General features: G+C 45.3%; 1 protein-coding gene across 2 annotated transcripts in view; it reads right to left on the reverse strand.

Annotated features, from left to right (window-relative positions):
• Positions 1 to 1,655: 1,655 nt before the first annotated feature.
• LOC139260353 (protein bicaudal C homolog 1-like) overlaps positions 1,656 to 27,894 on the reverse strand; it is a 376,023-nt gene continuing 349,784 nt past the window's right edge. For both annotated transcript variants that reach the window (XM_070876873.1, XM_070876872.1), the window contains exons 17-20: positions 24,630 to 24,774; positions 20,248 to 20,408; positions 19,218 to 19,317; positions 1,656 to 5,072 (exon numbers count right to left, since the gene is read on the reverse strand). In XM_070876873.1, coding sequence (XP_070732974.1) covers positions 4,942 to 5,072; positions 19,218 to 19,317; positions 20,248 to 20,408; positions 24,630 to 24,774 — 537 coding nt within the window. In that variant the 3' untranslated portion in view covers positions 1,656 to 4,941. The remainder of the gene's footprint in view (positions 5,073 to 19,217; positions 19,318 to 20,247; positions 20,409 to 24,629; positions 24,775 to 27,894) is intronic.

Consider the following 27,894-nt stretch of genomic DNA (forward strand, 5'->3'; position numbering starts at 1 on the left):
TGAATGATGGTGCAGGCTCGAAGGGCCAATTGGCCTGCTCCTGCACCTATTTTCTATGTTTCGATGTTTCCTACCAAAATGTATCACTTCGCACTTTTCTGCGTTAAACTTCATCTGCCACGTGTCCGCCCATTCCATCAGTCTCTCTATGTCCTCTTGAAGTCTATTCACAATCCTCCTTACTGTTTACTATACTTCCAAGTTTTGTGTTGCCTGAAATAGTGCCTAAGTCCAAATCATTAATATATATCATATTATATGTTGATGATAGTTGAGGGATAAATATTGGTTAGGACACCAAGAGAACTCCCTTGTTCTTCTTGAAAAAGTGGCACGTTTAAAAAAAATGTCTACCTGAACAGGCAGATTTAACGTTTTCTCTGTTAGATGGCCCCTCCAACAACGCATCACTCCCTCAGTATTGCACTAATGTGTCAGCTTAAGAGTATGCACTCAGGTCCATAGTGGGGCTCAAACTGATACAACAACTTGCAATTATATAGCGCCTTTAACGTAATAAAATGTCCCAAGGCACGTCACAGAAGCTTTATCAAATAAGGTTACCAGAGTTAATAGTGTACAATACCAGTTGACTGTATAAATGGCTTTGGACATAGTTCTGGAAACACTGGGCAAATTACAACATATTGTGGTAATTGGGACTTGAAAATGGCAAGACATTGGATGGACAGAGTGGCCAATTATAAGACAGAATCCAACAGTAATGGCACTACAATGGCTGGAGTTTAGGGTGACCTGTATCTCAATTTCATCAATAACTGCCTGAGAATGAGTTTTGCTAGTACTCAGTCAAGCTGCTGGATAGAGTGGTGTCTGGTGGATATAAAACATCGACCTTTAGGGAATGCAACAAAAAAAGGAAGTCAGGTGATGCACTATGAGTGGACTTCAATTCAAACACAGGAACATTCACCATGTAGAACAGACTGAGGGAGATTGTTTGGTGACAAGCAGGAAATTAGGAAAGCTAGTTAAAATTGGAGGGGGAAGGGAGTCATAGTTGAGCCCAATCCCATATTGCAATTGAAATTTTTGAGATATTTACAAACTAAAGCTTGGTATAGAAAGCAGCAAGAGTTTCAAGAAAGGTTGCAAAACAAAACACAATCGACAAATATTGCAACTGTCCCCAAGCAGCACAACCCACCACTGTTATGCAAAATTTTAATCGGTCACTTTCATACAAAGTAATTTAAGAAATACGTAATTTGTCCAAGTATGATGGATCATTGAACTTCTTGAAAAAAACACATGATTAGGACCATTTGCCCGATCGAGGATCTCAGTCATAAACTAAAGTGACTCCCTCACTTTCTTTCACTGCCATCATATTGTTCTTTAGTTAAAGCATTTATTGCTTGGCCATTGAAACTTCAGATGATAAAATCCACTGCTGAGTTCTCACACGTGATAAGCCACAAAATAAACCTCAAACAAAAGTGGCCTTTCACAGCTGAGGTCCCAGGGGACATATTCAGACAGGTTAGGAGGGAGTTGGTGCAATACCATAGCTTCATTAAATGTGCATATTTGGCATGTGAAGATGCAAAATATATTTAGACAACAGACTGTAGAGCAAGATTTATAAAATTATTTTTTAATACAACATAAAACTGTATTGAAAATTCCCTTTGTTAAAGCTTATCCACAAACAATATCATTTTTTTAACCGAAAGTCATAAAAAGGTAATTAACTCCACCCCCAACACTGAAAATAAACATCTGTGCTATATTTACAGATAAATCATCACTCAAGGCACTGAGTTACTGCTAACCTTCAGCTTAAGCTGACAATCAAACCGCTTTGTCCACTCGATAGCCATTGTGCCTCGGTGTTAGTCTACACAAGGTTAACTTGGCATCTCCTCACACTAGCAGTGAGGCAGCGAGTATTCTTCCAGTGTTTTGTACAGAATATCCTCTCAGTTTAGCTTCCACAAACTGAAGAGCCTTCACTTTGGTGTACACACATATCGCTGACTTTTTAAGACTTTGAGGGATTCACAATAATGGATTTCCTCTTCATGCTAATCATTGAGAAAAAACAAATCACAAAACTACATTTTATATATAAAAGTGACAAAACATAGCTCTTCCCTTTGAGTGTGCAAATTTGTTTTCAATTAATTCAACAATTATTATCTATACAGACCATATGCATAATTGCCATTGAAAATAGAAAACAATATTAAACTATTCACATATTTTTATATCATTAACTTTACTCATGCAGCAAAGATGGTTCACCTAAAGCTGGCTACACAGAACACTTCATATAACGGTTTAAGTCTTACAAAGTGTGTATCCTTCGGCATAAATACAATCCAACCACTTTACAGCTCTCCCTGTTTTAAAATGTCCGGTAGAACAGGACAATCTGGACATTATCGGATAGCAAAAAAAGGTAGGCACTTTGAGATTTCCTTCATTTCAGCTAAAAAACCTTCATAGATCCATCAGAAACAACACAAACACTTCATTCTTCAAACTCCTTTGGGCTTGTTAACTGTACCGGGATTACGTGGGGACATACATCAGTGCAAAAAAAAAAATCAGGAACTAAGCTTAGCTTTAGGGGAAAAAAAAAACAAGAAAAACACTAAACAGAAAACTCACATGGCCTATAGACTTTCCTGGGTTATAAGGTGTTACTGAAGCGAGGAGCATTGAAGATGGTCTTGCTAAAGGAGAGAAAAAAAACCCGAGGGAATTGATTTTCGAACTCTGAAGACGACAACGAGCTTGTGAACGGAAGGGCTTCTCCCCGTCTCCACGATGGGAGTTATGTGCCAGGCTGCTGCAGAGGTGAGACAACTTTGTCTTTGGTTGGGGTCATAGGGAGGGGAGAAGGGAAGCAAAACTGAAATTGACCTCCCCTTCGTCAATATCACTTCTCACCAGCTGATCATAAAGCATCATCAGAGGCAGTTCTGCATGAAGTGTGCAGCCGAGACTGTGCAGCTCTCCGAGAGGGAAGACATGATGTGCGGGAGCCACCCAAAGAATAGTGGACCTCTGAAACAAGCTGCTGGCTTGTGCGGTGGTCGCCGATTCGCTGAATTGTTTCAAGCGCGAGCTGCACCTGTTTCTGGCTGGGGCGGAGATCACCTTGTACAAAAAGTAGCTACAATCAGGGTCAGCGTGGTCTCCAGCACTAGCTTTCATTGCCCAAGAGGGTTGCAGAGGAATTTTCCAACTGTTACTTTTCCTAATTGGCCTGGGTTTTTATCTGGAGTGTATATATTGTGACACACGAAGCCACGGAATTGTCTAGGACAGGCTGGATGGACCAGAAGGTCTTTTCCTCTTCGTCATTGTTCATATGAGTCAACAGCAAAAAAAACCTCACACAAATTAAAACCACTTTCAAGTGGTAAAAAGCACGACATTTAAAACTGAACTGCAAAGTTTCCAGAAAAACATGCAGGCTATTTAGGACCATCTGTTTCAGCTTCTGACTTCTCCCACTGCCAAGTACACCCACAAACTTAGATATTATCTTACTTTTTTTAAAAAACTTTGAAAAAAAATAAAGATACAAGTTCTGCCAATAACAACTGGTTATACAACCATTTCTACCCCAGCTCAATTTGCACGAGAAAGCTGTTTAAAAAAAAGACAGACGTTCATTCCTGGTTTTCACAGTACAGTACCAATATAGAGGCGCGCCAGAATAGCAACCGCTACCGACGCGCATGATGCCCACAGAAAACATCATGCCACTGAAACTGTTCCAGTTTAGACATTGCTACGGGACTAGTCATTGGGAATGTTAAGAGTTGTGAATAAATAATAAATGAAATAAATCCAAGAGGGAATTCAGGAGAAACTTCTTTACCCAAAAAGTGGCACGAATGTGAAACGCAGTAAAACAAGGTGTAGTTGAGGTAAACAGCATGGATACATACAAGGGGAAGCTAGATAAACACATGAGGGAGAAACGAATAGAAGGAAGCGCTGATGGGTGAGATGAAGAGGGATGGGAGGAGGCTTGTGTGGAGGATCAGCACCGCCATGGACCATTTGGGCCCAATGGCCTGTCTTTGTGCTGTAAATTTTATGTAAATCTATGAAAGAACTGGGTGCAATAAATGTGTAAAATGTTATGGTTTTATAAGCATTGTAGTGTAGAAAACCAGCATCGCGAATACAGTAAATGTGCTTAAGATGGCAGTAAAATGCAATCGGATTTAATCACTGAATAGAGGCACTGTTGCAGTACTTGCGTTTGGGGGAACATGCCTGTCTGGTGACCAGGGACCCAAGCCTCACTGTGCAATAATTAGTATTATATACACCTCTAGAATGACACTGGTTTCACTCAAGACCCAGCAGACGGCCGCTCCATTTCCTCAGCATTGCTAATAAAATAGATCTTTTTATATATGAAGACCAGAGAAAAAAAAAACGCATTTCCACAGGTCTAGAAAACCAGGACGTGTAAAGTGCAGAGGCAATTACATTTAAGTCTCTCTACTCAGCAGTACAACACATGTGACCTTCTCATTACAAACTATACTCTCAATGCACTTGGGTTAGTGGTTCGAGTTTAATTCAATGGTAGAACCTAACATTTCAGTGCATAATTACATTTTTTGTTCTCTAATAAATAATATTGAGCAAGAAAGCTAGTGATAATGGTCTTACTGTTCTCTGATCTGCATATAGATTAGTACCATATTTGGTAAATCAGCAAAAAGCAACCATGGAATACACATTGATAGGCCAGTTTCTTCCTTTTTGGCACAACTATTTGCACAAAATTAAGCAGGCTTTGGTCCTTGTAATCCAAACTCCGAACACACCGAGGGCTCTGTGCAGTAAATGCTCTCCACAGGATTAACGTCGCTCGACGGTCTGTGCCAGCTTCGCCAGCTACCTTTTCGCGGCAGCGATGGGCAATCGAGTTCCAGTTCACTGCTACCAGCGGCCACTGATGCTGGTGATGTCGGAGTGATATTGCCGTGGTAACCGGCCACTTGCTCCGCCTTCTAGAAACGTCGAGCGAATGTTTGGAGGCTCAAAGGACTTTCGACAGTTTTTGTTCAATTCTGGAAAGGGAGCAAAAAGCAGAAATATTCATTGCCTCCAAGGCCCAGGCACCAGAAGACTCTAGTTTAATTATTACAGCCACATGTAAAACTTAAATACAGGCTACTAGAATGCCATATTAAGTTGATATTCTCGTTTCTTCATTCCTGTCTTTGTTTTCCGATCCCGCGTGTAACAAGCTCCGGACAGCATCCAGACTTGGGCTGATAAGAGGCAAGTAACATTCACACCACACAAGTGCCAGGCAACAAGCGAGATTCTAACCACCTCGCCTTGACATTCAATTACATTATCGCAAATCCCCCACCAACAGCATTCTGGGGCTCACCATTGACCAGAAACTTAGCTGGATCAGCCACATAAATGCGGTGGCAAGTAGAGCAGGTCAGAGGCTGGGTATTCTGCGTCGAGTTACTCACCTCTGACTTCTCAAAGCCTCTCTGCCATCGACAAGGCACAAGTCAGGAGTGTGATGCAATACTCCCCATGTGTCTGGATGAGTGCAGCTGCAACAACACTTGAGAAACTTGCCACCATTCAGTCTGCTTGATCGCAGCCCATCGGTCACATTAAACATCCATTCCCTCCATCAACAGCTCACTGTGACTGCTGTGTGCACTACTTACATGATGCACTGCAGCAACTCGCCCAGGCTTCTTCGACAACACTTCCAAAACCCACAACCTCCAGCACCTAGAAAGCCAAGGGCAGCAGGTGCATGGGGACAACACCACCTCCAAGTTCCCCTCCACGACTTGGACATGTAATGGCGTTCCTTCATCCTCGCTGGGTCAAAATGCAGATAGTGCCAATACCACAGGCCAGGCTCCCAGGCTTCTCTTTGCTGCTGCAAAACTGCCTGTTTACTTTTTTTTTTTAAAAACATGCTCAGAGTGCTTAAAAAATGTCTGTCAAATAGTTCTCATTCATTAGATACAGTATATGTGCAATGAACTCTTTGGTTTTTCAATGAGGAAACAGCAGCTCAGCCAACCCTCATGGCATCTCTCGCACCTTCACAGAAGAATGTTCTCCCCCCACCAGCAACCAACAGCTTCTCCTTGTTGGATGGCTCAGCTGCCTTTGCCAATATGTGTACTTAAAGAACATTTCACAAATACTGACACTAATTCAATGCAATGAACATGTGAACCGTATACGAACAGGAATCAATATATATCTGACAAATAAAACCAAGTCAACAGATGGACTTTCCAACAGTTAGAAACATAGAAAATAGGTGCAGGAGTAGGCCATTCAGCCCTTCGAGCCTGCACCACCATTCAATAAGATCATGGCTGATCATTCCCTGCTTTCTCCCCATACCCCTTGATCCCTTTAGCCGTAAGGGCCATATCTAACTCCCTCTTGAATATATCCAATGAACTGACAAAAACAATTCTGCGGCAGGGAATTCCACAGGTTAACAACTCTGAGTGAAGAAGTTTCTCCTTATCTCAGTCCTAAATGGCCTATCCTTTATCCTAAGACTGTGTCCCCTGGTTCTGGACTTCCCCAACATCGGGAACATTCTTCCTGCATCTACCCTGTACAGTCCCGTCAGAATCTTGTAAGTTTCTATGAGATCCCCTCTTATCCTTCTAAACTCATGTATAAAGGCCCAGTTGATCCAGTCTCTTCTCATGTGTCAGTTCTGCCATCCCGGGAATCAGTCTGGTGAACCTTCGCTGCACTCCCTCAATAGCAAGAACGTCCTTCCTCAGATTAAGAGACCAAAACTGAACACAATATTCCAGGTGAGGCCTCACCAAGGCAAAGTACAACTGCAGCAAGACCTCCCTGCTCCTATACTCAAATCTCCTAGCTATGAAGGCCAACATACCATTTGCCGCCTTCACCGCCTGCTGTACCTGCATGCCAACATTCAATGACTGATGAACCATGCACCCAGGTCTCACTGCATCTCCCCCTTTCCTAATCTGCCACCATTCAGATAATATTCTGCCCCACAAAGTGGATAACCTCACATTTATCCACATTATACTGCATCTGCCATGCATTTGCCCACTCACCTAACCTGTCCCAGTCACCCTGCAGCCTTTTAGCATCCTCCTCACACTATCACCCAGTTTAGTGTCATCTGCAAACTTGGAGATATTACACTTAATTCCTTCATCTAAATCGTTAATGTATATTGTAAAGAGCTGGGGTCCCAGCACTGAGCCCTGCAGTACTCCACTAGTCACTGCCTGCCATTCTGAAAAGGACCCATTTATCCCGACTCTCTGCTTCCTGTCTGCCAACCAGTTCTCTATCCACGTCAGTACATTACCCCCAATACCACGTGCTTTGATTTTGCACACCAATCTCTTGGGTGGGACCTTGTCAAAAGCCTTTTAAAAGTCCAAATACACCACATCCACTGGTTGGCCCTTGTCCACTCTACTAGTTACATCCTCAAAAAAGTCCAGAAGCTTTGTCAAGCATGATTTTCCTTTCATAAATCCATGCTGGCTTGGACCGATCCTGTCACTGCTTTCCAAATGCGCTGCTATTTCATCCTTAATAATTGATTCCAACATTTTCCCCACTACTGAGGTCAGGCGCACCAGTCTATAATTACCCGTTTTCTCTCTCCCTCCTTTTGTTTAAACAGTGGTGTTACATTAGCTACCCTCCAGTCCATCGGAACTGATCCACAGTCGATAGACTGTTGGAAAATGATCACCAATGCATCCACTATTTCTAAGGCCACTTCCTTAAGTACTCTGGGATGCAGACCATCAGGCCCTGGGGATTTATTGGCCTTCAATCCCATCAATTTCCCTAACAAAATTTCCCGTTTTATAAGGATATCCTTCAGTTCCTCCTTCTCACTAGACCCTCGGTTCCCTAGTATTTCCGGAAGGCTATTTGTGTCTTCCTTCGTGAAAACAGAACCAAAGCATTTGTTTAACTGGTCGGCCATTTCTTTGTTCCCCAGTTGTCTGTTATTAGGTGGGCTCTAAATTCTGATTAACTAATTCTGTGCCACTGCGATGAAGTGAGAATTGTTTGGGGATGGTGGACAGATGTCCAGTAGACATGTAGGTCCCAGCAAGATCATTTTCAAAGAGAAACTTAGAATCTGATGACAGAATGCTATTTACCAGATTTCAAAGAAATACGGTAGGATATTTGTATTATTGAGGCACCAAGATAGAGGCCCTGAAAATACATCAACCTGCAAAGTGCTTGCTGAAATGATTCTCTCCTCTGTGTTAACAGATACAATAGCCTATTTATTTTAAACAGGTTAATGCCTTTATTAAAATAGCAGAGGAGAATTTAAAACAAGCACATTACGCATTCATATATTAATATCCCACAGCCTATCAGGGCCGTGGCTTCGAGATTTCCCCCATCTCAAAAGAATCCAGAATGTGATCAGAGGAGATTAAGTCACGCTTGACTGAAAGACAATACAACATTTTAATCTAAAGTTATTTAGGCAAATTGGTGTTCACAAAGGCACTACAAATGAATTTCTCCCCTCTCATTCACCTCTGTACTACAGTGTACATGTTAAATATAACTTTATTGGCAATTTAATTACATACAAAATTTTCAAAAAGCAAATAAGGTGTGCATCTTTGTAATGAGCTGCTAAATGAACTGAAGACATTTTGCTGGGCTAATGAGGTTAGAATCTGTTCCACAAAAAACGGACAACAGTGTTCATTTAAAAAAATACGGAGTGTGTTTTTACAGCTGAGGTGAAAGGAAAAGATGATTGTGGTCAGCACAAAGATAAACAAACAACAGAAACCGAGTACTTCTAAACATACACGTGCCTCAGACCATAATGGAAACCAATGTACTGAGGGTGAGAGAGAGATATGATCAGCATCACCAGAGGGGTGACGGGCGAAGAGTTGACAAAAAGCCTGTACCAGTACAACATGGGTGACTTCTGTTTTCTGGTACAGTACTTCTATATTTTACATGTCCTTATGGACCTTGGGATGTTTTGCTATATAAATGCAAGTTATTCTTGTTACAGAGGAGGTTCGAGAGTTACTTTGATTGTTATCTGACAGTTGTGCATGAGAGTTGGTGTCGTTTCTCTAGTAACGGCAATGCATACTTTCTATTTTGGGCATTACCGTTTTATCCTTCGACTCGTCCAAGGCCTTAAGTTAGGCCTCAGTTGGAATTCTGTGCCCATAGTGGTCTCCTCATTTCAGGGAAGATTTTGAAGCTTTGGAAAGGATGCAGAGGAGGGTCACAAGATGAATCCCCAATTTAAAATACTTACCCAGATAGGCTCAACAAGCTGGATCTCTAAACTTTAGAGAAGCACAGACTTGAGGCTGATTTGATCGAGGTTGATTAAATAATAGAAACATAGAAAATAGGTGCAGGAGCAGGCCATTCAGCCCTTTTAGCCTGCACCACCATTCAATGAGTTCATGGCTGAACATGCAACTTCAGTACCCCCTTCCTGCTTTCTCACCATACCCCTTGATCCCCCGAGCAGTAAGGACTACATCTAACTCCCTTTTGAATATATTTAGTGAATTGGCCTCAACTACTTTCTGTGGTAGAGAATTCCACAGGTTCACCACTCTCTGGGTGAAGAAGTTTATCCTCATCTCGGTCCTAAATGGCTTACCCCTTATCCTTAGACTGTGACCCCTGGTTCTGGACTTCCCCAACATTGGGAACATTCTTCCTGCATCTAACCTGTCTAAACCCGTCAGAATTTTAAACGTTTCTATGAGGTCCCCTCTCATTCTTCTGAACTCCAGTGAATACAAGCCCAGTTGATCCAGTCTTTCTTGATAGGTCAGTCCCACCATCCCGGGAATCAGTCTGGTGAATCTTCGCTGCACTCCCTCAATAGCAAGAATGTCCTTCCTCAAGTTAGGAGACCAAAACTGTACACAATACTCCAGGTGTGGCCTCACCAAGGCCCTGTACAACTGTAGCAACACCTCCCTGCCCCTGTACTCAAATCCCCTCGCTATGAAGGCCAACATGCCATTTGCTTTCTTAACCACCTGCTGTACCTGCATGCCAACCTTCAATGACTGATGTACCATGACACCCAGGTCTCGTTGCACCTTCCCTTTTCCTAATCTGTCACCATTCAGATAATAGTCTGTCTCTCTGTTTTTACCACCAAAGTGGATAACCTCACATTTATCCACATTATACTTCATCTGCCATTCATTTGCCCACTCACCTAACCTATCCAAGTCACTCTGCAGCCTCATAGCATCCTCCTCGCAGCTCACACTGCCACCCAACTTAGTGTCATCCGCAAATTTGGAGATACTACATTTAATTCCCTCGTCTAAATCATTAATGTACAATGTAAACAGCTGGGGCCCCAGCACAGAACATTGCGGTACCCCACTAGTCACTGCCTGCCATTCTGAAAAGTACCCATTTACTCCTACTCTTTGCTTCCTGTCTGACAACCAGTTCTCAATCCACATCGGCACACTACCCCCAATCCCATGTGCTTTAACTTTGCACATTAATCTCTTGTGTGAGACCTTGTCGAAAGCCTTCTGAAAGTCCAAATATACCACAACAACTGGTTCTCCTTTGTCCACTTTACTGGAAACATCCTCAAAAAATTCCAGAAGATTTGTCAAGCATGATTTCCCTTTCACAAATCCATGCTGACTTGGACCTATCATGTCACCATTTTCCAAATGCGCTGCTATGACATCCTTAATAATTGATTCCATCATTTTACCCACTACTGAGGTCAGGCTGACCGGTCTATAATTCCCTGTTTTCTCTCTCCCTCCTTTTTTAAAAAGTGGGGTTACATTGGCTACCCTCCACTCCATAGGAACTGATCCAGAGTCAATGGAATGTTGGAAAATGACTGTCAATGCATCCGCTATTTCCAAGGCCACCTCCTTAAGTACTCTGGGATGCAGTCCATCAGGCCCTGTGGATTTATCGGCCTTCAATCCCATCAATTTCCCCAACACAATTTCCCGACTAATAAAGATTTCCCTCAGTTCCTCCTCCTTACTACTTCCTTTGACCCCTTTTATATCCGGAAGGTTGTTTGTGTCCTCCTTAGTGAATACCAAACCAAAGTACTTGTTCAATTGGTCTGCCATTTCTTTGTTCCCAGTTATGACTTCCCCTGATTCTGACTGCAGGGGACCTACGTTTGTCTTTACTAACCTTTTTCTCTTTACATACCTATAGAAACTTTTGCAATCCGCCTTAATGTTCCCTGCAAGCTTCTTCTCGTACTCCTATTTCCCTGCCCTAATCAAACCCTTTGTCCTCCTCTGCTGAGTTCTAAATTTCTCCCAGTCCCCGGGTTCACTGCTATTTCTGGCCAATTTGTATGCCACTTCCTTGGCTTTAATACTATCCCTGATTTCCCTAGATAGCCACGGTTGAGCCACCTTCCCTTTTTTATTTTTACGCCAGACAGGAATGTACAATTGTTGTAATTCATCCATGCGGTCTCTAAATGTCTGCCATTGCCCATCCACAGTTAACCCCTTAAGTATCATTCGCCAATCTATCCTAGCCAATTCACGCCTCATACCTTCAAAGTTACCCTTCTTTAAGTTCTGGACCATGGTCTCTGAATTAACTGTTTCATTCTCCATCCTAATGTAGAATTCCACCATATTATGGTCACTCTTCCCCAAGGGGCCTCACACAACGAGATTGCTAATTAATCCTCTCTCATTACACAACACCCAGTCTAAGATGGCCTCCCCCCTAGTTGGTTCCTCGACATATTGGTCTAGAAAACCATCCCTTATGCACGCCAGGAAATCCTCCTCCACCGTATTGCTTCCAGTTTGGCTCGCCCAATCTATGTGCATATTAAAGTCACCCATTATAACTGCTGCACCTTTATTGCATGCACCCCTAATTTCCTGTTTGATGCCCTCCCCAACATCACTACTACTGTTTGGAGATCTGTACACAACTCCCACTAACGTAATGAAGCAAATAGATTGTATTCATGCAGATCATTTATTTCAACTGATTATTTTACTGGGGACATGGGGTCATGTTACAAATTATATAAGAGCAGGACTAGGTTGGATGTTAGGTGGTCCTTCTTTACCCAGAGAATAGTGGACCTCGCTCAGTGAATGTTGATTCACTGAATTCCTTTGAGACAGAGCGGGACCTGTTTCTGGCTGGGGTGGAGATCGTCCGTCCAGGAAGTAACAATCCTGTGATGTAAATCAGGGTGAATGTGATCTCCTGGACTCCTAATCGATAGCCTAAAAGGGTCGGAGAGGAATTTTCTCATTTTTTTTCCCTCTAATTGGCCTGGGTTTAATGCTTTCTTTTGCCTCTCCCAGCAAATTACATAACTCCAAGTGGGATGGCAAGTGTCTGTCTTATTCTAACCTATGTAAACTAGAGGTGATCCAAAACTTGCTGGGGAAAGGGGTTAGTGGCAGGGGTCGGAAAGGGACTTGCCGCGTGCCTGACGCGGCGGGAACGCAGGCGGAGCGGTAACCTGTTCCCACCGCTTCCGACCCGGGGGCAATTTCGGTTGCGTCGGCCCATCCATCTGCCCCCGGTCGATTGGGCCTCTCTGCTCCATTCCCGCCTCTGGAGGGGGGCAATTTCGGCCCCAGGGTCTCTTTCCGTCCCTCATTCTCAGATGTATCTTTTTCTTCCTATAATCATCTACAGCCACATCCCGTATGATTTTCACAACAAAATGAAATCCATATTAATAAAACAATGTGAGCGGGAAGATCCATCTTAAAACCCGGGTGATGGTGGAGGATGAAAACGCTGGCACACGCACACAGATATACCACAGCTTGTTGGGGGGGGGGGGGGAAGAGAAAGGATTCAGTAGATAGAAGTCAGGTCACTTCACAATTTTGTTTATTTTTTTTTTAAATGAGAGGATACTTTTATGACCGCTTGTGTTTCAGTTAAGTGCATTATAGTCCTGTGTAACGTACAACAACTTGCAGTTATATAGCGCCTTTAATGCAGCAAAGCATACATGGCAGTTAGATGGAGGGTAAATCGCTCCCTGTGTTATCCCAATGATGGCTCTTGTCTGAGATGGTCACGCCTTCCTTCACCCACCCCCTTTCCGTTTTCCACCACCAGGCATCCTAGGTTGGTTTTCAATCAATAGTTCCTGAATGTACCCAAAACCATTTCAACCTAGGATCTTGCAATTACAAAGGAACTGGGAAACATATCGTTATACATGTCAGCAACGTGGGAGTCTCTCATTAACAATGCTCATCCATTAGCTTGAGGGAAATTACTGTATAATCATGCTATTCTCGCCCTAGATTTCAATTTATACCCTCCTTCTTTAGCTTACATTTGCCATACACCATTCCCTAGCAATCAGTGTGATTGGTCAGTATGTCGCCATGTCACTGCCAAGTGTGAGTGCCTCACCCTCAGCTGTGAAGTATCTGCTCTCCGCTGACCTCAACAGTTGAAATCTGGCAGCTTGGCAGTGCAAGGAGTCATAATCAAAGTGTCATATTTGTAGGATTACCTGGATGCAGCGATTGGCTCCAGGCCTGATTGGCACAAGGTGTCAGCAGTGGCTCAGCGCTAGCATTCTTTCTGAGTCAGAAGGTTATGGGTTCCAGTCCCACTCCATGGACTTGAGCACAAAATCGAGGCTGATAGTTCAGTACTGCACCGTTGGAGGTGTCTTTCAGATGGGACGTTAAACCGAGTCTGTCCTCTGTAAAAGATCTCAAGGAAGAAGAGGAGGAGCAAGGGAGTTCTCCCAATGTCCTGGCCAACACTTATCCCTCAATCAATACCCAAAACAGATTGTGTGTTCATTATCTCACTGCTGTTTGTGGGACCTTGCTGTGCGTAAACTGGCTGCCACCTTTCCTACATTACAACAGTGACTACACTTCAGAAGTATTTAATTAGCTGTAAAACACTTTAAGACGGCCTGAGGTCGTGAAAGGTGTTAGGTATTTATCAGAAGCTCATCAAGAGAGGGGGAAAAAATGCAAGGTTTCTAGAGCTGCACAGCAGTTTGCTTAGTATGACGAGGGGTCAGACCCAAAACCTTCAACTTATTTTCTTCAGATGTTGATTGATCTGCCGTGAATTTCCAGCATTTTTTGCGACCTCCCAATTTGTCATTTCTTCTGCAACTCCATCCTGTTCCACAACCTCCAGCAGAAACCCACCCACATCCGAAAAACACGAATCTCACAACTTCATGTGTGTGTTTTTTAAAAATCACACAGTTGATTTACACTACTTTTATACTGTAAAATGTGATGTAACCAAGGTGTTTTCGGCAAATGTACACATTTACCCAATGTTCAGTTGTACAGAGCTCTGGTTAGACCCCACCTGGAGTACAGCATTCAGTCCTAGGCACCGCACCCCAGGCAGGGTAGATTGGCCTTGGAGGGGGTGAGGTGCAGATTCACCAGAATGATCCCCGGGCTAAAAGGTTAAATTAGGAGGACAAGTTGCATAAACTAGGCTTGTGTTCCCTGAATATAGAGGATTGTGGGCTTATCTGATCAAGGTGTTCCAAATGTTAAAAATATTTGATAGGGCAGATACAGGGAAATGGTTCTGTACATTTAAAAAAAAAAGTAATTTTCAGTCATTTAAAATCAGGTTACTCACAGGTGGTGGACTGACACTGATTAAAAATGCTTATTTTTTGTGATAAAACCATTTTCAGCTGTAGTAATCAAACTGCCCCAAGTTACCACTCTTAAATATATCAAGGAATATTTTTTTGAAGCAATTAAAAAAAAATTATGTGCTAAAATGCTGCCCGATTGCGCAGGTTCATGGCAGCTTTTGTGTTTGGTGATATGCAAATGGGTTTGAGTGGAAAACATTTCTCAAGATGAGTGCAATTTGTACCTGGATCGCCAATTGTGCCCAAAGCGAAAACGCTACCGCTTTTGAAGGCAAACTACATTAAGGATGGTGCAGATACAGGGAAATGATTTCCTCTGGTGGGACAAATCAGGAATGAAGCGGCAGAATCAGAAAAATGAGAGCTCAGTCATTCAAGAATGAAATCAGGAGACACTTGTTACACACAAAGGGTAGTGGGAATCTGAAATTCTCTCCCCCAAAAGGCTGTGGATGCTGGGCGACAATGGGAGCTTTCAAGACTGAGGATGATAGATTTCAGTTAGGTAAAGCTAACAAGGGTTATGGAGCAAAGGCAGGTAAAATGGAGTTAAAAGTTATCAACCGTGAACGAATAGAACAGCGGAGCAGGCTCGAGGGGCTGAATGGCCTTGTCCTGCTCCTGTACAACATGTTTTTATAAGAAGGTACGATGACCCAGTGCTCTTTGCTGCGCTCAGTGAAGTAATGGATGTTGTCTGGGGAGACAGCAAGGGAGTTCCTGCATTCCCTCCTGTCGGAGAAGTCACGTGTATCAGTCATCATATTTCCATGTTCGAAGCTCCGAATTTCAAACCCTTCTTACGAGCCTCAAGTGATGATTTGTGTCTGGTCTAAACACCTGTTGAAGTTGTAATACCGAGTTTGCAGCCAGTTTATTTCGATAGTAGGAGCCCCTGCCACCTCTCCCCCCACCCCGACTAGAAACGCGGTCTTGCATATTAAACCAGACAGGCAGACAATATGGGAGAGAGTTTCTGCTCGCTTGCGCTGCTGTTTTCACCACCCGAATTTGTCGTAACCCGCGTAAAAGATCGTGTAATTTTAGGCACAAATTACGTTTAGCGCAAATTTAGTTTGCGTGATCTTTTGCGCGAGTCTAAAACATATTGAACTAGAAGCAGGCCCCGCCCACAAAACAGGCCACACCCCCAGGGTGAATTAATCACCATTGGGAGTTTCCGCTAATTATTTTATGCTCGTTTGCAGGCCTTCGAGGATGCTCCAAAATTAAAGCTAGAATATTAATAATAATAATTTTTATTTATATAGTGCCATTAACATAGTAAAACATCCCAAGGTGCTTCACAGCAGTGTTACAAGACAAAACAGATAAATCTGATACAGAGCCACAAAAGAAGAAATTAACGCAGATGACCAAAGGCTTGATTAAAGAGGTAGGTTTTAAGGAGCGTCTTAAAGGAGGAAAGAGAGGTAGAGAGGCAGAGAGGTTTAGAGAGGGAGTTCCAGAACTTAGGGCCAAAAAGCTGAAGGCTCGGCTACCGATGGTTGAGCAGTTATAATCAGGGATGTTCAAGAGAGCAGAGTTTGAGGAGCGCAAACATCTTGTGGAATTAGAAACAGAAATTTACAGCGCAGAAGGAGACCATCTCGGCCAACTGTGTCCATGCCAGCCAACAAAGAGCCACACGGCCCTTGGTCAGCAGCCCTGAAGGTTACATATAAACCTATGAACAATGACGGAAAGGTAAAGAGCACCCAGCCCAACCAGACTGCCCCACATAACTGCAACACCCCTTATACTGAAACATTCTACACTCCACCCCATGTGATCTCCTGGGAGAGGCAAAAACCAGATCTGAGGCTAAAAAAGATTACAGTGATAGGGAGGGGCAAGTCCATGGAGTGATTTGTAAACAGGGATGAGAATTTTGAAATTGAAGCATTGTTTAACCAGGAGCCAATGTAAGTCAGAAAGCACAGGGGTGATGGGTGATCATGATTTGGTGCGAGTTGGCTGCTGAGTTTTGGATGACCCCAAGTTTACGTAGTGTAGAATGTGGGAGGCCAGCCAGGAGTGAGTTGTAGCAGTCAAGTCTAGAGGTAACAAAGGCATGAATGAGGGGTTCAGCAGCAGATGAGCTGAGGCAGAGGCGGACACGGACAATGTTACGGAGGTGGAAAAAGGGGGTTTTAGTTATGTCGCGGTTATGAGGCTGGAAACTCATTTCAGGGTCAAATGTGACACCTAGGTTGTGAACAGTCTTGTTCACCCTCAGCTTGATGCTAGGGAGAGGGATGGAGTCAGTGGTTAGGGAACGCTGTTTGTGGCACGGACCAAAGATAATGGCCTCGGTCTTCCCAACATTTAATTGGGGAAAATTTCTGCTCATCCAGTACTGGATGTTGGACAAGCAATCTGACAATTTAGAGACCATGGAGGGGTTGAGAGAAGTGGTGGAGAGGTAGAGCTGGGTGTCATCAGCATACATGTGGAAACTGACTCCGTGTTTTCGGATGATATAGCAAAGGGACAGCATAAAGATGAGAAATAGGAGGGGGCCAATGACAGAGGTAACGAGTGGGAGTGGGAATGGGAGCCATTGCAGGAGATTTTCTGGCTACCATTAAATAGATAAGAATGGAACCAGGCGAGTGCACTCCCACCTAGCTGGATGATGGTGGCGAGACAGGATGGAATGGTCGACTGTGTCAAAGGCTGCAGACGGGTCCAGAAGGTCGAGGAGGGATAGTTTACCTTTGTCACACTCACAGATTGAAGTGATTCAAACATTGAATTCATGGAAAGATGGTCTGGGAGGTGACAAGCACTTTGGACAGGAAAGGGAGGTTGGAGATGGGGCGATAGTATGGTCAAGGGTTGGTTTTTTGAGGAGAGGGGTGATGACGGCAGATTTGAAGGAGCGGGGGCAGTACCTGAGGAGGGAGAACCATTAACAATGTCGGCTAACATGGGAGCCAAAAAAGGAAGTTGGGTAGTCAGCAGTTTAGTGGGAATAGGGTCAAGGAAGCAGGAAGTGGGTCTCATGGACAAGGTGAGCTTGGAGAGGTCAAGAGGGGCGATCAAAGAGAAACTGGAGAAAGATGCGAGTTTAGGGCTAGGGCAGGTGGGAGTCCCAGATGAAGTTTGGCCCTGTGGGCTAGGGGAAGGAAGGGAACTCGCAGAGGCAGCAGATCAGATGGTCTCAATCTTTGCGAGAAAGAAGTCCATGAGCTCCCCACACTTGTTGTTGGAGGGGAGTGTGGTGGAGACAGGGGAGAGGGCTTTAAGGAGACGGTTAGCAGTAGAGAATAGTAGCTGGGGATTTTGCAATCCAGAATGATCCTGGAATAGTGAGCAATTTTTTTTAGACAAGAGTAGGACCCAATGATGTTTTATGTGTTCGAGCCAGATCTGGCAGTGAACGGCTAAACCAGTTGTCCGTCACATCCGTTCAAGTCTGCGCCCTTTTGATTTGAGGGAGTGAAGATGAGGGCTGTACCAGGGAGAACGGCCAGGGTGGGAGAGAGTAATCTTTTTCATCGGCACTAGGGCATCAAAGGTGGTGGTGAGGGAGTGATTGAGCAGATCTGTGGCTGCAGAAATGTCCTTGTTAAAAGAGGGCCAACAGCTGGACAGTTTTAAGTTAGTTGATAAGTGCAGTTGTAAGAGACACTAAAAGGTGCAAGGACACTAAAAGGCACTTTTTCAAAACTTTTGAATGTATTTTTTTCAATTTACCTAGGAACTGGCTATTGTACCCCAATATAATAAACAAATGGTTCTGTACATTTAAAAAAAAAAGTAATTTTCAGTCATTTAAAATCAGGTTACTCACAGGTGGTGGACTGACACTGATTAAAAATGCTTATTTTTTGTGATAAAACCATTTTCAGCTGTAGTAATCAAACTGCCCCAAGTTACCACTCTTAAATATATCAAGGAATATTTTTTTGAAGCAATTAAAAAAAAATTATGTGCTAAAATGCTGCCCGATTGCGCAGGTTCATGGCAGCTTTTGTGTTTGGTGATATGCAAATGGGTTTGAGTGGAAAACATTTCTCAAGATGAGTGCAATTTGTACCTGGATCGCCAATTGTGCCCAAAGCGAAAACGCTACCGATTTTGAAGGCAGACTACATTAAGGATGGTGCTAAATACATCTCACCCACTTAAAACTACAAACGCAGGTTTACATTAGGCAATTTTCAATGACCAAGCTTCTTGTATTGTAATTTAGCACAGAATCTGTTCCGTTAAAGTCATTAATTAGCAAAACGCTGGGACTGATGCCAAACAACAGCTTCAAAATCAAACTGGATCTTCTATGATTTAGGCAGTGCTGTGGTATTTAAAAATCTGTAGCAATCATTTTCATTTTTTGAAATGTTTTTACTGTATGCTTTTGTGCTGACTTCAGAAACACGCAGAGAAGTTGCCTCAGAAAGCGGGTTTCCCCTGTGCTGCCACACATACCTTCAGGTTTGTTCCCGTTTTACTGAGAAGAACAAATTGTTTAAATATATATATATGTACTGTATATAAACATACTGACCTGAAATTGCAAGCAGCATTTTCCTTCTGGCACCAAATGTGGTAATTCCAAGCTCCTTCAAGTCCGGGTCAGTCAGAGTGAGGAATGTCTGAAGGTCAATCTGAGAAGTCGTGAGGAAGAGAGAGTTCAATATCATCCCGTAGGTGCAAGAGACAAACTCACTCGGCCTTTACCTCTGTCTTCCTCCTACTGCTAATGTTTAAGGCTCCATTTGTGTTCTAATGGCTGCTTACATCAATGATAAAACTCTGCCCGGTGATGTCTTTTTATTTTAATATGACAGTTTCTGGTCAAGTGCGGAGGAGACAGGTGACCATTTCACTCTCACAAATCAGGAACCGTCAACCCCACTGAGCTTCCGGTGATGGAGATAAACATTTCAGGAATGATACATCTCAATCACTGTACCTAAATATATTTTGCCATAATCTTTGCAATTTGGTGCACAGTTAAGTACACTCACAGAGAAAACAAAAGTGCGTGTGGAAATATCTCGTGGGAGACAGGGTGGCTTTAGTAAATTTGCACGTTATTCTTTTCACCCAAGGGCCCTTGTGTCAAATCCAGTTTTCGCTGATGAAATACAATACTGGAATCTTACATGAACTGAATTTGGGCCGTCTCAATCTAGCTTCTGCTGCAAGTGGTCCCACAGTAGAAAACTAAACGCCAATAACACTAAACTGACAATCTCAACGAGTGCCTTAAGGATAGCTTACAGAATCTAGAAAACTAGACTCCAGTGGTTCTGTCATTGGCTTACAGCACAGCATTGAGGTGGAGGAGAGGGAGCTTTACTCCACATCCGGCTGCACTTTTCCTGCCCTGGGAAAGTGAGATACTGAATCCCCGAATGAAAACATTTCCAAGTATTGACATCACTCTTGCTTACACCCCCTCCCTCGCTCAAATAAATTTCCTTTTATTCCAAAGTACATAATTAGAATAACAAAACAATATATCGTTTTAAAATATCCCTGGGAAGGTGTATAGACACCATTAACATCCAATGACGTGCAGTCACACTTACCTCTTGCTGCTGGAAGATATCTGTGTATTTGCCTAAACCGAGCTTGCTGAAAAGTTCGGGCAATTCAGAGCCTTTGAAGGAGTTATTCAGGGTGCAACCATTGCTGCCCATCAGGGAGGAAATGCAGTCCATGTAATTACTGCTGGTCAGGTAGTGCTCAGCTGAGTAGACAGAAAGGTCAAATAATACACGTGAAATCCATTACCGAAAGAACCTTAAACACATTGGAGGTGAAATAAGTCTATGCCAGTCATGCCAAAATGGGCTCACAGCGAATCGAAAGCCTGCTTTAGGAACATAGGTGTTGCTTGATGAAAAGATAGACTACGATCCATCTGGTTCGCCTTCTACCAACATGATATAATGATGTGTGTGCGCGTGCTAGGTCCGTGCAGCAAAGCTGGTCTCCAGTCATCTTGGTTAATCCTTGCCACTGGACTAAGACCTAGCCCTGCCAAGCCCGTGTGGTGGGTGATGTGCAACGGTCACCACACGTTAAAAAAATCCACGCACAGGCATCTTCCACCCCCTCAACTGGAGTTCAGGACTGGAACATCGGGTCCTTCATCGAAACACCTGTGAACTCGTGGAAGCAAGTCATCCTCGTTCGAGGGACCGCCTATGATGATGATAATGATAATGGAGTTGTTGACTAATCACAGCAATCAATCTCTCTCAATTTGCCTACAACAGACCCAGACACGAGGTGAGGAAAACCCCCAGTGGCGGAGAGCTTTGGGAACCATAGGCCCAAAGTTGCCTGTTCCTCCCAAGCACGCTATGCCATGTCGATTCGCTATGAGCCCATGTTGTGTGGCTGGCATAGACCAATTTCACCCCCCACTGTCTGTCTGGTGATGGGGAATTCTATTTTGTGCCGTGTGTACAGTTCTTAGGTTGACGTGGCCTTGGGCTCAGATTGCAGTTACACTAATCCAACAACATTTTTATTATCTCTGGAACTGAGCATAAAGTAGAAAAGTTAATCTCGATCCATTGCAAAAATGTTTCTCTTAACTTAGCATGAGGTGTGGACAAATGAGTCGATCTCACTCAGCGAGAGCTCGACAACAATTGGTGTGGGCACTTCTCTTCCCAATACATATAGTAACAGTTCCTCACCAGGCTGGGTTAATGCATGTGGGCTTAATACCTTGCTTGACACTGTGGTTACTGGAGGTACCGATTTTCAGAGTGGTGGTGATGGAAATATTTTGCTAATGTCACTTGTGTTACCTCACATCAGGCTAGCAGTAGGAAGCTAAGGTCAGGGCAAGGGAAAAACAACATAAACAGCTAGTGGGACAAGTAACCAACAACTTCAATCCAAAACTCAAGGGAGAAAAAAACAATTTAGGAGTTATTTTTCTCTCTGCGCGAATGCCAACTAATTACATTCAGCATTCCAAGATTGAATCCACATCATGCCAAGTACAGTCACTGGCAGGGTAGATAGGTCACTAGCTAGGATTGCTCCCTTACGGAAACATCGCTGAAACTGGAAGAATGAGATTTAATGGTCTGTGCAAGTAGTTTACCCACTTCGAGCTGATGAAAGGACAGACTGTAGCAAGGAAAACCCGCTGAAATTACACTTAGCAACTGCTTTGCTGCCAGAAGTATGACAGATTTCCACCCCACATGAAAGTTTTCTAAACACAGCAGAGACCGAATGAGGGCAGTGCCCCGTCAATAATAGTTACAATAAACGTAATGACGTTAACGAACACAAGTAAAGATGTTCTGACAAATTACGCCATTTGCTTCCTTTTAAATTTTCAAAAACTGCTCCACGGAAATCCCAGGGGTAAGTCCAGCCAAGATCAGGAAATGAGAATTTCACTGCATTTTATAGTTGTAAACACTTCAACATGTTTCATACTGGGATAGGAGCTGGGATTTTTTTTTTTATGGCCGCTTAAGGCCCCACAATCAGGCAGACAGTATGCCGGAATAATCTTTATGACTGTTTGACTATCCAGATTACAGGACTATTTATAATATATTTTTCACGCAATGGCTAGTGGAAAACTGGAAGTCTCTTCCCCAAAAGGCTGTGGATGCTGGTTCAATTAAAATTTTCAAGGCAGAACGCGATAGATTTTTGTTACGAAAGGTTATCAAAAGACTAGGAGAAAAGGCAGGGAAATGGAGCTGAGGTACAGGAAAGCCACGATCTAACAGAAGGACGGGACAGGCTCGAGGAGCTGAAAGGCTTACTCTTGTTCCTATGCTATGCTGGTAATGGGGCCTCAGTGGAGGGGTTTCTTCCTTCAAACAGCAGGGAGTTAGGAGCAGAGGAAGAAAGTTACACTGTACAGCAAGGATGGGGGCCATTCTAAAAACGTGAGCTTTTATTAAGCATTGATTCCACCCTTACTAGCTAATCTGCGCTCTTTCGCAAAATCTTTTTAACAAAATCATCCGATATCTGCAGTTTTAACCACCAAATTTTCATAGCAGCTGTGGAGTAAATAACTCGGAGAGTCAAAGAATTAAACAACATTTCAACTATAAATACAGTAATATAATGCGTTTATAACAGGAAACAAAGAAATGGCAGACCAATTGAACAAATACTTTGGTTCTATCTTCACAAAGGAAGATACAAATAACCTTCCGGAAATACTAGGGGACCGAGGGTCTAGTGAGAAGGAGGAACTGAAGGATATCCTTAGTAGTCAGGAACTTGTGTTAGGGAAACTGCTGGGATTGAAGGCCGATAAATCCCCGGGGCCTGATAGTCTGCATCCCAGAGTACTTAGGGAAGTGGCCCTAGAAATAGTGGATGCATTGGTGATCATTTTCCAACAGTCTATAGACTCTGGATCAGTTCCTATGGACTGGAGGGCAGCTAATGTAACACCACTGTTTAAGAAAGGAGGGAAGAGAGAAAACGGGTAATTATAGACCGGTTAGCCTGACAACAGTGGAGGGGAAAATGTTGGAATCAATTATTAAAGATGAAATAGCAGCGCATTTGGAAAGCAGTGACAGGATCGGTCCAAGTCAGCATGGATTTATGAAAGGGAAATCATGCTTGACAAATCTTCTAACATTTTTTGAGGAAGTAACTAGTAGAGTGGACAAGGGAGAACCAGTGGATGTGGTGTATTTGGACTTTCAAAAGGCTTTTGACAAGGTCCCACACAGAAATTGGTGTGCAAAATTAAAGCACATGGTATTGGGTGTAATGTATTGACATGGATAGAGAACTGGTTGGTATACAGGAAGCAGAGAGTCGGGGTAAACAGGTCCTTTTCAGAATGGCAGGCAGTGACTAGTGGTGTGCCACAGGGCTCAGTGCTGGGACCCCAGCTATTACAATATACATCAATGATTTAGATGAAGGAATTGAATGTAATATCTCCAAGTTTGCAGATGACTCTAAACTGGGTGGCAGTGTGAGCTGTGAGGAGGATGCGAAGAGGCTGCAGGGTGACTTGGACAGGTTAGGTGAGTGGGCAAATGCATGGCAGATGCAGTATAATGTGAATAAATGTGAGGTTATCCACTTTGGTGGCAAAAACACGAGGGCAGAATATTATTTAAATGGCGGAAGATTAGGAAACGGGGAGGTGTAACGAGACCTGGGTGTCATGGTACATCAGTCATTGAAAGTTGGCATGCAGGTACAGCAGGCGGTGAAGGAGGCAAATGGCATGTTGGCCTTCATAGATAGAGGATTTGAGTATAGGAGCAGGGAGGTCTTACTACAGTTGTACAGGGCCTTGGTGAGGCCTCACCTGGAATATTGTGTTCAGTTTTGGTCTCCTAATCTCAGGAAGTACGTTCTTGCTATTGAGAGAGTGCAGCGAAGGTTCACCAGACTGATTCCCGGGATGGCAGGACTGACATATGAGGGGGGACTGGATCGACTGGGTCTGTATTCACTGGAATTTAGAAGAATGAGATGGGATCTCATAGAAACACATAAAATAATGACGGAACTGGACAGGTTAGATGCGGGAAGAATGTTCCCGATGTTGGGGAAGTCCAGAACCAGGGGACACAGTCTAAGGATAAGGGGTAAGCCATTTAGGACCGAGATGAGGGGAAACTTCTTCACTCAAGAGAATTGTTAACCTATGGAATTCTCTACTGCAGAGAGTTGTTGATGCCAGTTCGTTGGATATATTCAAGAGGGAGTTAGATATGGCCCTTACGGCTAAGGGGATCAAGGGGTATGGAGAGAAAGCAGGAAAGAGGTACTGAGGGAATAATCAGCCATGATCTTATTGAATGGTGGTGCAGGCTCGAAGGGCTGAATGGCCTACTCCTGCACCTATTTTCTATGTTTCTATGTTAAATAGCAAGTACATGTATCGATATCCCCTCAATATTACAGCACATTCAGTGGTCACAATACCTGAAATGCTTACATGGGTTATTTTTTTGCTTAACGCTGTTGATGGAAGTTGGGAATTCGCCATGGGAGCCATTCCGCTCCCTCCAGTTGTCAGAGTCACTGCTGCCTCCGATACATTCTCGACTGTTCGACCGTGAGAGCGACACTGGCGACGAGGACTGCAGAGGAAGATCATGGTTAAACGGTGTTCATGTTTCTTCTCTTAACCAAGTGTAAAGACTTTGGTGAACTGCTTTAAAGTGTGACAAAATGCTATTTAAACTGTTCCAAGCTTTGGAAGTCAATAACCCTTATGAAACACTCCGTATCCTTCAGACATCAATTTCACGGAGTTTTCACTTCCTGAGGGCCGAGTTGCAGATTTTTTTAAAGAAGTTGTGCCTCAGTCTCCAGTCAAACAAACTGGCTACACTGCTCCCCTTTCTGAACACGGAGGTACAAGCTCTTCAGCAGTCATTCAGCATTCAACCACAAAGACCAAAAACCACCCATTAGGAGAAGCCACTTCCACAATTCCATTCCTCAGTGGTTAACATGGGCTGGAAGTGGAGCAGTATGACATAAATCATCCACCTGCACTGAGAGCTTTGAAACAACAGGAAAGACTGAATCGGCTGGGGCTCCAGAAAAGAGAAGGCAGAGGGCTGACCTAATAGAGGGCTTCAAAATGATGAAGGGGTTCGATAGGGTAGACGTAGAGAAAATGTACCCACTAGCAGGGGAGACAAGAACTCGGAGTCATGAATACAAGACTAATAAATCTAATGGGGAATTCAGGAGAAACTTCTTTACTCAGAGAGTGGTGAGAATGTGGGACTTGCTGCCACAGGGAGTGGTTTGAGGCGAAGAGCATAGATGCATGGAAGGGGAAGTTAAATAAGTACATGCGGGAGAAAGGAATAGAAGGATATGCTGATATAGTGAGTTGAAGAGGAATGAGAGGAGGCTTGTGTGGAGCATAAACTCCGACACTGACCGGTAGGCTGAATGTAATACACTTCTGAATGACTCCATGAGGTAATGTGTTGTACTCAAACTGTAGTGATCTTGGTCCTTTATTTGTAACTCCAGAGTGAGGCACAAGCATGGTGAGCAGCCTTTTATACTGGGCCCTGCACACCTTTGCAGGTGACCCTCAGGTCTCCCACCGCAGTGCCCTCTGGTGGACAACCTCTGCCACAGAGGCAGGAAACCCCGGTCTCCACCAGTTGCACCCTCTAGTGGTTCCAGCATAGTATATACACAGTGTAAACCTCATTGATAGTACATCAGGTAACAAGTCTCCATCTTATACAACTATACATTGACTGCACAGAGTATAACTATAGTCTGCATATATAACATATTCGATGTGTGCAGCTTGTGTTCAGCAATCCAGGCTCCAGGTGCACAGCCCTCTCGTGTCAGGCTGTAATTACCGTAAAGTCAGTCCACACTCAGCAGCAGTCTGCTGCAATCTCCGGCAAGATGTTTGAGGCTTCCAACAGTGGGAGATTTTCTCATTTCCTGGAACTGACACAAGGATACAGCCAATCACAGCCCACGCGTGCAATACCGCAGACACCAATCAACATGTCTTGGTAGAGGCAGGGTTGAAAGGTCAAAGTGTTATCTGAATGATGTTGCAATAGTGGTTATAAAGCGGTCATGGAGAGCGGGTCGTACAGTAGAGGACTACAAGAGAATGAACTCGGTGGAGTGGGAAGAGAGAGAGGCTGAGGGTGATAATTTTGAAGATGAGCTAAGTAAAGAGACTAAAGAAAAAGAGCAGCGAGAGGCGGGGGGGGGAGAGGACGAGGGAGGGGGGGGGAAGGACGAGGGAGAGGCGGGGGGGAGGACGAGGGGGGGGGAAGAGGACGGGAGGAGAGGAGGATAAGAGAGGGGGAGGACGCGGGGGGGCGAGGACGAGGGAGAGGCGGCGGGGGGAGGATGAGGGATAGGCGGAGGGGATGGGGGAGGACGAGAGAGAGGGGGAGGGGAGGGGGGAGGACGAGGGAGAGGCGGGGTGGAGGGGGGAGGACGAGGCAGAGACGGGGGGGGGAGGAGGACGAGGGAGAGGCGGGGGAAGGACGAGGGAGAGGCGGGCGGGGGAAGGACGAGGGAGAGGCGGGCGGGGGGAGGATGAGGGAGAGACGGGGGGAGGAGGAGGACGAGGGAGAGACGGGGGGGGGGAGGAGGACGAGGGAGAGGCGGAGGGGAGGACGAGCGAGAGGCGGGGGGAGGACGAGGGAGAGGCGGGGGGAGGACGAGGGAGAGGCGGGGGGAGGAAGACGAGGGAGAGGCGGGGGAGGAAGACGAGGGAGAGGCGGGGGAGGAAGACGAGGGAGAGGCGGGGGGAGGACGAGGGAGAGGCGGGGGGAGGACGAGGGAGAGGCGGGGGGAGGACGAGGGAGAGGCGGGGGGAGGACGAGGGAGAGGCGGGGGGAGGACGAGGGAGAGGCGGGGGGAGGACGAGGGAGAGGCGGGGGGAGGACGAGGGAGAGGCGGGGGGAGGACGAGGGAGAGGCGGGGGGAGGACGAGGGAGAGGCGGGGGGAGGACGAGGGAGAGGCGGGGGGAGGACGAGGGAGAGGCGGGGGGGAGGAGGACGAGGGAGAGGCGGGGGAAGGACGAGGGAGAGGCGGGCGGGGGAAGGACGAGGGAGAGGCGGGCGGGGGGAGGACGAGGGAGAGACGGGGGGAGGAGGAGGACGAGGGAGAGACGGGGGGGGAGGAGGACGAGGGAGAGGCGGAGGGGAGGACGAGCGAGAGGCGGGGGGAGGACGAGGGAGAGGCGGGGGGAGGACGAGGGAGAGGCGGGGGGAGGAAGACGAGGGAGAGGCGGGGGGAGGAAGACGAGGGAGAGGCGGGGGGAGGAAGACGAGGGAGAGGCGGGGGGAGGAAGACGAGGGAGAGGCGGGGGGAGGAAGACGAGGGAGAGGCGGGGGGGAGGAAGACGAGGGAGAGGCGGAGGGGAGGACGAGGGAGAGGCGGGGGGAGGACGAGGGAGAGGCGGGGGGAGGACGAGGGAGAGGCGGGGGGAGGACGAGGGAGAGGCGGGGGGAGGACGAGGGAGAGGCGGGGGGAGGACGAGGGAGAGGCGGGGGGAGGACGAGGAAGAGGCGGGGGGAGGACGAGGGAGAGGCGGGGGGAGGACGAGGGAGAGGCGGGGGGAGGACGAGGGAGAGGCGGGGGGAGGACGAGGGAGAGGCGGGGGGAGGACGAGGGAGAGGCGGGGGGAGGACGAGGGAGAGGCGGGGGGAGGGCGAGGGAGAGGCGGGGGGAGGGCGAGGGAGAGGCG

Source organism: Pristiophorus japonicus, chromosome 3, assembly GCF_044704955.1.
Source record: "Pristiophorus japonicus isolate sPriJap1 chromosome 3, sPriJap1.hap1, whole genome shotgun sequence".
NCBI lineage: Eukaryota > Metazoa > Chordata > Chondrichthyes > Pristiophoridae > Pristiophorus > Pristiophorus japonicus.